Source organism: Brassica napus, chromosome C2, assembly GCF_020379485.1.
Source record: "Brassica napus cultivar Da-Ae chromosome C2, Da-Ae, whole genome shotgun sequence".
NCBI lineage: Eukaryota > Viridiplantae > Streptophyta > Magnoliopsida > Brassicales > Brassicaceae > Brassica > Brassica napus.
Window position 1 is genome coordinate 24,847,060 of NC_063445.1, and position 14,453 is coordinate 24,861,512.

The 14,453-nt window shown below is 30.8% G+C and overlaps 1 protein-coding gene and 1 long non-coding RNA gene across 4 annotated transcripts; one reads left to right on the forward strand and one right to left on the reverse strand.

The window, feature by feature from the left end:
* Positions 1-2,400: 2,400 nt before the first annotated feature.
* Positions 2,401-3,377, reverse strand: LOC106430256. Its single transcript, XM_013871020.1, has 2 exons — positions 2,556-3,377; positions 2,401-2,508 (listed from the first exon to the last, which is right to left on the reverse strand). The coding sequence occupies exons 1-2, from the start codon at positions 3,375-3,377 to the stop codon at positions 2,401-2,403; spliced, it is 930 nt and encodes a 309-aa protein (XP_013726474.1).
* An 897-nt stretch (positions 3,378-4,274) lies between these two features.
* On the forward strand, positions 4,275-8,648 carry LOC106430261. 3 transcript variants are annotated; one of them, XR_007319445.1, is made up of 7 exons: positions 4,277-6,882; positions 6,973-7,012; positions 7,190-7,416; positions 7,495-7,630; positions 7,736-7,894; positions 7,973-8,056; positions 8,338-8,648. It is a non-coding gene; the product is annotated as an uncharacterized LOC106430261 (long non-coding RNA). The 3 variants fall into 3 exon arrangements; XR_002655501.2 differs by having other exon boundaries at positions 4,275-6,882; positions 6,973-7,416; XR_002655500.2 differs by having other exon boundaries at positions 4,276-7,416.
* Positions 8,649-14,453: the final 5,805 nt, after the last annotated feature.

Sequence of the window (14,453 nt, forward strand, 5' to 3'; positions counted from 1 at the left end):
TGTTATATCTAATCGGTATTTTTGTTTTTCAGTCGATTTAGTTATCATTTGGGTAAATTGGATTGCATCTATGAATTCAACTGTAATATTTTTTATTCTATATATTAAAATTTTGATTAATTTCTTATTTGCATTTAGGTGGTTGTTGTCTTAGATATGTAAATATATTTTATGAAGATTATGTATAACTTAAGATATATTGTGCTTAGAATGAAATAAAAAATAAAGTAAAGTGTCTGATTCCAAATTACATAAATTAATATAACGAAATGATAATATTCTGAAGTCTCATGCATATATATAAATTTTACAAAAGAACTAAATTGTAACAGTTGGTTAATATTTTATTTTCATTTAGATATGCTTTGAGTTGTCCTATGATTTATAGTTATAAAGTAAATTACTATTCTTATAAAATTATATATTCTTATCGTAGTTAAATCTATGATTTTAGATATAAGTTGGATTAGTCGAATCACTAATGTTGTGAGTATACTGAGTTATATATATTCTTTCAAATTCAAAATAAAGTATAATTATTTTTTTATTCTAATTAAGTCAAATGTGCATGTATTTCGTAATATTTATCAAATTATATGTTGATGTTTTTAAAAACAATTATTAGAAAATAAAGTGATGATCAATATGAAGTTACATGCGTAAGTAGGTGATACATTTTTGAAAGTTCATGAACAGATATCAATATTTATAATAATTAAATTATTCAACAAATTCTAAACAATTTATGCCTTTGATTTATTGAATGGAAACTAAAATTTATTTTAAATAATCTTAAAAATTTGAATTCAGATTTGCTTTGATATTTTGATTATGGTTCTATTAAGTTCCACAAACATAAAAACATAAAATTTAAAAGCAATTTTAAAATTATGAAAAAATAACTTTAATAATGATAAAATATAATATATGTACCTCATTAAATTATTTTGTAACTATTTGATCAAACATTTTTATTTTAAAATTTATTTTTAGTTTTTTTTAATTATCTCTTAAAAATAAGCAGTAAAAAATTGTGATTTTATTTAAAAATAATAATATATAAGTAAAATACAATTTATCAATATTTTTTTGTTGTACTTGAAAAATATTATAGTCAACTAAATATATGAAAAATAAATAAAACATTTCAATATTACTAATTATTAACTATTTTTAGACAATTAAACATATATCAGTTTATGTTACTCAATTATTTTATGTAATCATCTAAGAAAATATATAGATATATAAAAATATTTGATTACTTTGAAATTTTTTGTATTGTTTAAAATGATATTTTAAAAGAAATAATATTTCTTTTTCTAATATCAAGATTATCTGTGTAAATTGTTTTTTAATGAAATCACATTATATAGAAATTTATAATTTTCATCTAAGAAAATATAGATATAAGGAAAGTATTTTATTACTTCAAAATTATATTTTATGTTATTTAAAAATATTTTTTAAATGTAATATTACTATTTTGTCAACTTTCTTTTTTTATGAAATCATATTATATATAAATATATTTTTGTTGTTCAATTCCTTTTTTTAACTTTATAAAAAATCTCCTTTTTTATTATGTGTATATTTTTCGGAAATTTTTTAAAAGGAAACTAAATAAATAAATAAATAATAGTATTTAAAATGTAAATTAATTCATTAAGGGTGTCAGTGTAATCAACCATCGTGAGACTTAACGTGAGAGTGACACATAGGAAACTGACTTCTCAAATAATATTATAGAGATGTGTATTTCAGGATGGTCACTTGTTCAAGTGGGTTGAGGATGGAACATATGAAGAAGTGAATGAGCTGAAAATAGAAGGGACGTTTTTAATAAATTATCTCAAGCTTCAGATCGAGAACTTGAAAGAAGAAATCCAAAGATGCAAAAACAAGATGAAAATATTCAAAAGAAAGACCATTGTGCTTTTTGGGGGCTTGTGTGTTGTGGCCATTGTTGTCTTCTGTGAGAAGATGTTTGACCAAGGTGAAAGTTCACTTGTGTTTGGTAAGAAGAAAATGTAAGAGAATATAAGAGAATATGTATGAAAATGTAAGACAATTTATGTGTTTGGTAGTGAGAGAATATGTATGAAAATGTAAGACAATTTATGTGTTTTAAACAAGCTTTTGAGTAATATTTATTGAGCATAAAATTATCGCCACTTGCTAGTTTTCAATACTTAATTTTTTTCATAAACTTGATTTTAGATTGGGGCTTGAGTTTACAAAAAGAGTTACCCATCCATACATATCCGAGACTTAAAATCCTACATCACCAAAGGAGAAACCCGAGAAAATCCAAAACGACAAGCCAAACAACATCCTTACACACTAAATAGGAAAAAAACTTCAACATAGCATAAACATGAAGACCACATCTACACTTGGTTATGTAGAGAACCCAAACCCTTCTTGTGATGCTCCTTGTGATGATTGAGAAGGTGGAATTTGTGATGATCCTTGAGTAGCTCCTGGCTGCAAGTTTGAAGACCATCCCTACATTAAATAAGCACCTAATGTCAGTGAATAAAGCCATTTCAAACCTGTTCTTTCCGTGGGCGACCTCTAGGACGTTTTGGTGGAGGAGCTGCGGCTGGATTAGGACACATAGTCTTGTTATAGCCTTCCTTCCTACAGTTTGAGAAAGTATGAACTCGACCATGGCGGGTAAGCTTGTGTGGATTAGAAGAAGACTCATGATGAGCTTTCTTTCTAGAATGATCGTTAGGTCTCCCACAGTTGAAGCGTGAGGGTGGTGGAAGAATAGGGAGCCGACCTAATCTTGGCCACGATTGCATCCCTTTAACTGGCTTCATACCTTCTGCATATAGCTGGCGCCATTTTGAAGTCAAGTAGAAATCAGAGACATAATCATTAAGATCTAATCTTGTGTTTGTGATGACACACATAGCATGCATACAAGGCAAACCTTTCAACTTCCAGTTGCCACAACTGCATGTTTTCTCAGCCATGTTGTTGGTGTCTGCATCATTGTGATACTCAATCTCATGCACCTGTCCAGTGGTCATATATCTAATGCAATCCTTAGCTCTTTGCCGGTTAAGCTCAATCTCCTTATCTTCTCTTGGCGTGAACCGTTTATTCCACATGTTGGTCAAAATGGTTCTCTTTGTGTTTCTCACCATGGTCTTTCTCCTAACATCTGTCAGCATATCAAGAAGAGATTTCCTTCTAGACTCCCTAACACTTCTATTGAATGATTCTGACAGGTTGTTTAGGTTGTCATTGCAGCATGATCCAAGCTTGAAGAATGCACTGGACCATGTCACCGGTACAGTAGACTGCAGAGAGTGATAAGCTCCTTCATTGTAGGTCTTAAGTGCCTCTAAGTTGGTCGTAAACATTCTGGTGTGTAGCTTCGTGCTATTTTCCAGAATAGACGCTCAAGGACAATGTCTTTATTTGTCTTCTTCCAGTTTTGTAGAACATGTCTAGCACACATTCTGTATTCGGCCTGAGGAAGCTCTTCGTGTACTGCATGTGATATTCCCTGTCATGTCCCCGATCCTAGATAGGATCGTCCGGACGGACCATGGTGCGAGGAGACGCACCAGTCAGGTCGTAAGACCTTGAGACAAGCGTATCATGGTCCAAATTGATGGTTAAGGAAGTCAGGCAGCTGAGACTTAACCTGGATACGATGGAGACAAGTTGAAGAGAGCTGGACGAGTGATCCGGAAGCTGGACGAGGTCCGGGTCAAGCACAATCAGCTAGGTCCGGGAGAAGCTCACCTAGACTTGGTCAACTCACGGGAGCTAATGGACTAGCTCACTCAGCTGGGGCAGCTGATGGTCAGCTCATCTCAGCTTGGCGGAGTGTTCCGGTCTGGACCAGTGTGGTCGGGTCCGAGCGGTTACCAGACCGTGTCGGCGGCCCGTGTGGGACGATGGGTCCGTGTGCAACCACGATCGGACCAGGATGTTGGGAAAAGGCCTGGGAGTTGGTTTTCATTTGGGAAACTGCCAAGGGAGCAGTTGGGCGGTTATGGGGCCAGTTATGGGAAGTTATAGGCGAAAGGGTGCAAGAGGACAAGTGGCACCCATTCGGCCAATCCCTTGCAACCGATCGCCCAAGGCAGTTACCGGTTCCTCTCTCTATAAATATAAGGCTCTGGGGTTGATTTTGGGCATCATATTCCTTAAGGAAAGCTCTGAGGAAATCGTGAGAGAGAAAGCAAGAGAGAGAGAGACATGCGGTGGAAGAAGAAACCGTGAGTGGTGGTGATTGTTCTGTTCCGGCGAGGACTAGACCGTGAGAGACAAGGCTTGTGGAGATGGATACCAGACAGAAGGAGAAAGAGAAGGAGAAAGAGGCGGCGCAAGGAGACCGCACGCCTAAGGTACGGGCTTGGACCGTGGTAAAGGAAAGTAACTGTGAGGACTCTAGCCGTAGGAAGATGTGTGGTGAATGGGTCATTCCTAGTAGATGTGAAGTATTGATAGCCTACTGCACAAACTGTGAACTTATGATAGACTAGTGTACATCTTGTTTAGTATGAACGATTGAATGATGTATGAATCTCAGTTATTATTTATGAAATGTCAATTTGCCTTACTTGATTCTGATTTTTAAGTGTGATTGAATAAACCTCAAAACTATGATAACTACTTAGAAACATATTACACTCGAAATTGGAAGTAAAGGAATCAAACCTAGTAGAAATGGTTAGGTAAGCCGCGGTCTGGTTGGAATGAGGATTCCAGGATCGGGTCTTACATTCCCTGTACAAATGAACAATCAAGGCTAAATACACTAGAGAAGTCTTAATATATACATAAAGAAATGATGAACATACCTGATGCTTGTTTGAGATTATTGTTATAGCCTCGCCATCGTCAAGATCCAAGTCTTTTTTCAGTAGTTGCACAAACCATAACCAATTTGGATTATCCTCAACTTCTACCACAGCCCAAGTTATTGGAAAAATCCTATATATTATCCCCATCCCTACCAACAGCAGCTAGCATTTGACCTTTAATGTCCCATTTCATAAATGCAGCATCCAATCCTATAATGGGTCTACATGAGCCTTTCCATGACGTTTTCAAGGCTTCAAAACACATATACAAGCGGTGAAATCTTTGTTTGCTTCAAGGAACCGGACCAGGAATTGTATCAGCATCCATTGTTGATCCGACATTAGATTTACGTACCTCTTCATGGTAATCCCAAAGTCTTGCAAAGTGGATTTCATGACCCGCCTTTCTTCTGGCTGCAAGTGTTGCCTTTGCTCTTCTACATTGTTCTTCGGTCACAGTCATATTATACTCTCTCTTTATTTCATCAACCATCTCCTTCGATCTAATTTTAGGATTGATTCGAAGTCTCTCCTCAAATAATTGTGCTATTGTTCCACACTTAAGCAGCTTCGTATAACCAGACCTAACACAAATATGTGTGTTCAAAAATACTTTCACCATCAGCTTGTTCCTGCCTTTTTCGAAAGAAATGTACACTCTCCAACCACATTTTTCTTTTTCATGTTGTGTGCACCGAATTCCAAGCCTATCAGCTGAGGACTTATAGAACTTTATGTCGTATTGTGTCTTGAGAGAATACTTGAGAACAGCAAACTTAAACTCATCAGCGTTATCAAACTAGATACTGAACTAGTTATGGTACTTAGTTGGAAGCTACAATACTATTTGAAATTCAAATATTTTGTTTTGCAAGCAATAGATGAATGGTAAATTGTCAATAAAAATTTACGGCCATGTAAAATTCAATATGATGCACATTATACAGATGAAGAATCAATAAATCATGTCCTATTTGAATGCCCACTAATGATTTTTAATTTCTTGATCTTCGCAAACACGAATTACTTATTTTGGAAAATTTCAAAAGATTATGATTTCACCTATTTTTTGTGAATAATGTTGTATATTAGGAAGAATATAAATGATAAGGTTTATAAGAATCAAAATGTAACTCACAAGATATTTTGTATATAGTGAAAATTGAAGGTGACTTGTGGGCTGAGATTTACAAGTTAACAACTTAAAACTTCAGAGGAGAATTAAGTATGCTATTCAATCGAGCCAACAATTGGAAGATATGAGATGATGTTATGTGGATGGAGCTTGGAGAGAACAATGCATTTTTAAGGGTTAAGGATGGTTTTTCAGCACATGTTCACTCGGCCGGCAAAAGTATGTGGGTCATGAATATCTGACTAAGCCTATCACTTTTACATGCGGAATTTGAACTTTTGATTTGGTCGATAAAATGCATAAAGATCCTATAGTTCTTTTGAGGTGGTGTTCGCAACAAACTCTTCTTAGCTAGTGAAGATAATATTTACACTAACATAATAATTAGGTTTCACTTTGGGCTTGGATGAATTTCAATGATGTAAGGATTTTTCAAACTTTGTAATCCAACATATTCCAAGAGCAAATCTTTATATATAAAGTAAGCTTTGGATCCCTCCTGATGATGCCAACAAGGACGCCACGTCATCAATTCGCGGGCTCCTGTTGCGACACGTCAGAAACGCACCATTTCATTAAAGCCTGATTCTATTGATACGGGCTTGGCGTTTGGGCTTCATGTGCCGACGACCACAATCTTCTGCTGGAACCCTAATCAGCCTCTACGCTCTCCTTCGATCGGCGCAGATGCGATCAAGCATCTGTAACGGTTCTTCGATAATTAATGGTCTTAAATCGTCTTTAATCACCATCCCACTACGAAGCTCCCTCTCCTGCGCTGTTCGCCGTCTTTGCCACCATTGACTTTTAGGGTTCTTCCTGTTCTTCGAGCTCTGAGTAGATAAACCGACATATGTGAGACAAATCGTTATGACGAATCTCTAGATCAAGCTGTCAGACGCGTCGTTTCTTCCGGTAAACATCATCCTCACAAGTCTTAATAACGCTTGAAACTTCTTTTTCGTTGGAATGTCGAACTCATCTATCCTCCTCGCTGTTGTTTAGAATCAATCTAGATCTGAAACTCTCAAGCGTCTCCTCACAGGTTGTTTTGCCTCTTCAATTATCTCATAATCTTCAGTTTGATCTCTGTTTCAATATTTGATCTCTGTTTCAATAGATTTAACGATTGAAGAAACACTCGATGATGTTTTATGGACAGTTTTGTTTTTATCACATAACCCAAGCTGCAAGCTTGTGTTTTTGTTTGCATCTTTTGCAGTTACCATCACGTATCTCCTCTTGGGTTATATGCTTAGATGGGTTCTTCTCTTGCAGATTTTGAAGGCTTTAAGATCACATGAGAGCCTGAGGTTGTGATTGCACCAAGTTAGCAGCTTTACATGATCGATGTATCTGTTCTTTAAACATGGGAGATTGTGTCATCGGAGCTTTCATCAGTATTCTTGAAAGCGTTGCTATTAATTTTGGAACAAACCACATAATAAAGTAAGCATTTGCGTCTGGCCGTACCGCTTGGTTTCATTTGTCCTCATGTGCTTACTTTGTTGGTTTGTGTATTATCAGAGAAAGAAGTTAGCTTTACATGCAAGATAATGGTCGAGAAAAGACGTCATTGAAGCCTCTTATACAGTTCAGACATGGATAGTTGATGCAACTGTTGATCAATAGAAAATGCCAGAAAAAAAATAAAAATATAAAGGTGCCAACACGTCACGCCAATGATTTTAGTAATTACCTTTAGATCAAGCTCTGTTTCTTTTTTTTTAAATGATCGTCTTTCAAGTGTTTCTCCTTCGTTCTGCAGGATGAAAGGAAGGATACAACCGGCAGTATGTGTGACATGCTTACCTACTACCTAGAAGAATGGTCTCTTCTCGACAGAGATCATTCAAATTCTTTGTAAAGAGCAACTGAAGCCTCGCAAGCCAGCATGCTTCGTTTTCCAATTATTGAAAAAGCTGTGGTAAGTGTTTGTTTTGGCTTACTTTATATCAGTAGAGTCCATTTTATGAATGATTTTTTATGATTTTTGTGTTGTTAGGTTGATATTCTATCCCAAGCATATTGTTAGTTCAGCTGTTGATGTCGCGGTCTGGCGTCTTCCATATTCTCGCCGATATCCAAGGTGAATTTCTTTTTCTCAGGAGTTTCTAATGATCTTATGAAGCTTATCCGCTTATCGTTTCTCTGTGCAACGTACTGCAGATGAGGTGGTTTCATGAGAGTTCAGAGATGCATACAATTATCATAATAGTTATTATTGGATATAAAGTGGAAACTAGCTGTTATTCGTTTTTATATGCGTATGTCCAGAAGCTGAAGGCTGAATTGTTTATTAGTTACTCGGTGTTTTTGTGGACCTTATCTAAATGCAGGTTTCTTTTTATTGTTTGCTGCCATTGGTAGGTAGATGAAATGAATTCAGTAATGGCGGAAATGATGAATATCACTGCACAAGAAGCAGTCTTGCGCAGGTTAAAGAGTAACAGCTATGCAGGTTAAAGAGTCATCTCTCTGCTCTCGGCTTTTTTTCTTCCCTTTTACATTTTTCTTCTTGATCAAGCTTTTATAAGAAAATCAATTCGTCTTGATATGTTAAGGACTGTAGCATGAATACGCACATAATACAACTACGCTGGAAACTGACTTCACAACTGTAGAAACTGATGGGTTTTCCATGACTTTTGATGTTCTAAGATTTGTTTCAAGTTTCTCAATTTCAATACTTAATACGGTTACCACAAGTAGCCTGCTTTTTTTTTTGTGCACACAAGGAGCCTGCTTAGCTTGGCTTAGCTTAGCTTTTAAAAGCTTCATCAGATATACCTTCTTAAATATTATAACTACTAAATTGTAACACAATACGAACATATGTATATTCTAAAGTAACAGGCTTATATATCTGGTATTGAACAGCATATCTCCGCAACAAAATAAGTTAATCAGTTCATTGATTACTTGACTAACAAGCTATTACTAACACCCTTCGAACGTTAAAAATATAATTCAACGACCTAAGTTTCCTCTACAAACAGTGTGTAGTACAAAAAGGTTCACACACGATTCACAAACCCCAAATAATAACTACCTTAACAAAGTACAAAACATAGTGTTACAAAAAAAAGAAATGCCGAAACAAAGAACATGCCGAGGGAGCCGATCCCATGGATTGATTGGCGAATTCAGGTTCAGGAGCATTTAAACGATTTACAACGAAGAGACTCAGAGTACTCAACGTCTCATGACAACCACAAGGCTTAATAGGTATATGACAGCTCTGCTGTTTTTTTAATTACCACCGTTACGCACATTTGTGACTTGCATGTTTGTTCAAGGTTAGAAGCAACGAATGCATCTTAGGCAACACTCTTAACCAATACTCATAACCTAACCAAAACTTATATATAAGGAAGCCATTGTTAAAAACTATTCTAAAATTTAACGAGTGAATTTTATTTTAGAGAACCTAATAAGTTATTGGGATAATATTGTCTATTTAGTCTTCAAATATAGTAATATATAAAATATTCAGTCATATATTTATTTAAATATTTATGATTAATATTATGTTTTGATTCAGTTTTTAACAAATAATTTCCTATTGTAGTGAATTCTATATTCATGTTCAATTATTTAAATTATTAATTTTAAAATAAAAGATGCAAAAAAATAAAAAAATACAAGTACATTCAATATATACGAGATATAAAATAATCAATGTTTTGAGTATTAAACCTAACCATAACAATAAAAACTCAAATCTACTTACTATATATAAAAAAAATTGAGCAAACATTTAACAAAATGTATACCATTTCAATCATGAAAATCATGTCATGCTAATACAAACTTATAATCTCTAACAGCAACAATAAAAATAAAAAATAAACAAGTGTAGGTAGACATATGCGAAGATGATATAACAACGTGTGCTCATTGTAAAAAATATAACAAGAAAGAAAGATAATAACTAAAATAGTATAATGTCAGAAAATGTATTTGAAAACAAATTAAAAACAAAAACAAGTTAGAAAAATAAACGAATATCAAACGTTAAGTAAAATAATGTAATATCCCTCATCACTTATTTTTTTGTTAAAGAGAAAAATCATTATTATACACATCTCTTGAAAATGCAAACCTAAAACAGAAACCACAAAATCATACAAAAATAAAATCTAGATCACAAGTAAAGTATATCCCGCCCGTAGGGTGGGTCTACCCTAGTAACATAATAAAGGATAAGCTTGTATGAAGTGCTCGAGGTTTTTCTTTTACTATGATTTATGTTAGTTTTTTTCCATCGAGTTTTGTTAATTATTCATTTCTAAATTGAACTCCATCATCTAAAAACTTTTCCCCGGGAACAACAAATAAACATTCATATAATTCTTTTGTTTTTTTTTGTTTCTGTCGGATCCGCACGACCACGCGGATTATTTGTTGTTCCAATTATACAAAAACATTTAATAGGCTTTTAAAGCACACAAATATTTTTAACAAAATATAATTTATAAAATCAAAATGTTTTGACATTTTTATTTTAGTGTATTTAAATATCTATATGTATACATATAATTATATTATTTTGTATTTATTAATATGAAATTGTATAATATATTATTTAATTAAAAAAATTTTGTTCTTTCAACTCTTTTTGTTATGATTTTAATAAAAAAATATTTGTAATTTATTTGATTAACTGTATGATATATTTTGATTAATTTTTTAAAACATTTATTTGATGTCAATTAATTGTATTTTATTTATATATAGTATTTAATTTAATATGAAAGTTTATATAAATTTAAATGAATGTAAATTTTAGTTATGATAATATAAATAAAATAATCAATTAATTTAATTGATTTGATATTGTTTGAAATTATTTTGTAGTTGAAAAACTAAGTTATACTTATTTTTGATTTTTTATAAACTATTTGAATGTTTTAGTCAGTTAGAATGTTTTATATTGTTTGGACACAAGATTAATTATTATGTTGTTTGGAAACACATATAGTAGTATAATATTGTTTCCATGATTACTTTATAATAGAAGTTTATATTTAATTTAAAATATTATAAACAAAGTTGGGTTCAAGTGAATGTTTCTGTTTTAATAAGAAATATACATAATTAGATTTGATATTATCAAATTTTAATATTCATATGCACAACCTGTTAAACTAGGTACGAGTAACTGAAATCAAAACTCCAGTGTTACGTTGAACTATTTGTTTTCCTGCACCACGTGCATAAATAAAAGTTTAAAATATTAAATTTATTTGAAAATAAAATTTTGTTAATTTTTATATGTATTATTTGGTTATAATATTTAATTTTAAATTTCAATTTAGTTATATATAAAATTTAAGATAAATAAACATTTTTATTTAAATTTAAATTTAATAATATATTTTATATATTTAAAATTATAGTCTTGAAAATATTTTTAATATATATTTTTTGGTTAAAATATATTAAATCAAACTCTATAAAATTAAGAGAAATTTTGTTAGGTATATAACTATCAAAATGTAAAACAAATAATATTTCTAAAATTTCCTTCATCACAGCCCTTTTTATTGTAAATTTCTGCACTTGTAATTTAACTAGTAAACGGTTTATTAGAACTTGACAAGATCCCAACCATGGGCCTTTTATATGCGTTTGATTGGATCTCCATATCGGTTCAGTAGTGAGAAAAAATAACACAAAGAACGAAAGTCCTTAAGAACTTGACAAGATCCCAACGAAAGTCCTTAATGGGTGGGTCTTTCACTCTTTCTAAATGTTGCTCATTTACGAAAGAGACACAATCATAATTGGTTTTTAAATGCCGATTGATTGATTTTTAAACATCACCGCTCTATTGATCAAAAAACAAAAAAAAAACATCACCACTCTCAACTTCAAGTTCTCCATGACAATTGTATGCCACCTTATTGAAAGATGTTTCGATATTTTGTTTTTTACACTTTAACTAGTGTTTATTTTCTCGGTAGAGAAGAAAGAGAAAGACATTTCGCAAATTGATTAATCTAAGTTTCAATTGATTAATAATCATTTTCATATTATAACTATAATATATTACCTTTTTTTTCAAACAGCTATAATATATTACCAAACCGAGACACAATACACAAAATTTTCATGTATAATAACATACAAGGTGAAGATCCGCATCTAACGCGGAATGAAGACGCATAATAAAATTTATATATACAAATTATTTTTGCATATTATTATTTATTTTGTATTCATTACGTATTATGAAATAACAAATATATTAAATAATTTAGAAGCGAGTAACTATTATGTATATAATTAAAGTGGAATAATCACATAAATCAAAATAATCCCTTTTGTTTATTTACAATAATTTTTATTGGTAAATAAATAAAAACAAAATAATTTTATTTATTTTATACGTTATAAAATTAAATTTAAATGATATTGACATATATATATATATATATAGTATATTTTAATATGGATATTTATTAATTGGGGTTTACTACTCGTATAATTTTATTAACATTTGTATATTTTTGTACCAAAAAAATTAAACCATTACTCACAAAACTTTCAGCGTGAGATTTTTAATAATATTAGTAATTTATAATTGTTTATAAAAATTCCATGCAAATTTCAAAATTAAAATATTAAGGTCTCAATACATTTGCAATTAAAATTCTGAAATTAACATATTTATGTATTTTCATATGGTATATAGATTAATTTTAATAATATTATATATATATTATACATAATCTGAATATATATTAAATGAAACTTATTATTCATATTATTTTATGATCATTTGTATCTTGTTATAACAAAAACGTTACACCATTGATCACAAACTTTTTAATGTGAGACTTTTAATAATATTAGTAATTTATAGTCGTTTAAAAAATTCAAAATATAACATTTAAGAAAAAATATATTTTTTTATTATATGATTAATGTGATTGTTTAGTTTCTTTTAAGAATATAAAAATTAAACAAAAATAATGAAGGATATGAAAATTGTTATCGAATCTTTATTATTAAAAATCATTAATTATCATATATGTTAAACATATTATGTAATTTTGTAACTTTTATTTAAGGAAAGTAAAGAGAATATATCTTTGTAAACTACTAATCAATTTTATATTTAGTTTAAAAAATATAATATATGTTTAGATGGACCAACTAATTTTTTAAAGATTCTAAAAATCATCGAAATGATGACATGTGGATACAAAAAAATATTGTAATACTCCTCAATTAATAAATAAAGGATAGCTACTCCGGGTATCCAAACTCTTAATTTATTTAATAGGAATTTCTAAGTTGGAAAATGGCAATATATACAGTTCAGAATTTCTGGACATTCACCATACACCTTAGTAAAAAAGTTTATAAATGGATAATTCTGATCAATAGTACTACAAATATTTTATCACAAAATAGCGTATAACAAGTTTTTTAAAAAAAATATCATTGAATATCACGAGAAAGACTAAATTACTATATGCCATTAACTCTAACCATACACAATAAACTTTAAATCATAAACTCAAATATAAAATATATTTTTATTGTATAATTTATTATTTACATATTTTAAATAATTTTATATTTATATTTAAATATATTATATTAATCATGTAATTATAAATAAATGTATATTTATAACTATACCCATTAATGAAAAATATTTTACAAAACAATTTCCTTTGTCTATTACTTTTGTAACAAAATTTGTTGTAATACTTCTGTTTTACAAAAAAAAAATCATTTTGACTTCTTTTTATTGTTACACTAAAAAATTATTTTAAAATTTTCAATACAATTTAGATTTTTATTTTGAACTTAATTACAAAATGTATTTATTTAATAAATAATTTTAGTTATCTCAAATAATGTACATGAATATAATTAATTAATAATAAAATAAATAGATTTTAATTATTTTTTAATATGTGTAAAAAATGTCAAAATAATATTCTTTGCGAAACAAATACTGTTTAAAAATATTTTTCTACTTCAATCTCTTTTCATTTACATCTTTCTATATCAATCTCTTTTCATTTCCTTCAGTTAAATGGATGTATATGATTACAGCCGATGGGGCTAGAGATGACAATCTCCATGACTTTTTCCGGAACGACGAAATCATCACTGGTGATTCTCTCTCATGCCATTGGAGGTTGTTGTTGTTGAATGCTTGAGTTGGTTCTGCTTGGATTCTTTATTCGGATCAGATTTGGGTTGGGTTGTTAATTAGAAGTTGCAGGAGCCATTATTTTAAGGTTTGAAGAACCATTTTTCTCAATAGCTCATGTTACCCAACTCTCGCTCCGATCAGATTCGGTTCCTTTGGTCCGAGTTTGTTTCGTTGCTTAGCAGGTTTGTAGGTTGTGTTCTGCTATTGTACCGGATTCGGTTCATTGTCGTATAGTTTCAGTGTTTATTTTCTCATTCTACTACTAGCAATCATTATAATTTCTGTTAAAAATTTAAAATTTTGG

Coding starts and splice junctions, on each gene's coding strand:
- LOC106430256 (XM_013871020.1), bottom strand. CDS start 3,377: ATGTTTACGACCAACTTAGAGGCACTTAAGACCTACAATGAAGGAGCT. Junction 2,509..2,555: donor GTCGCCCACGGAAAGAACAG/GTTTGAAATGGC, acceptor TATTTAATGTAG/GGATGGTCTTCAAACTTGCA.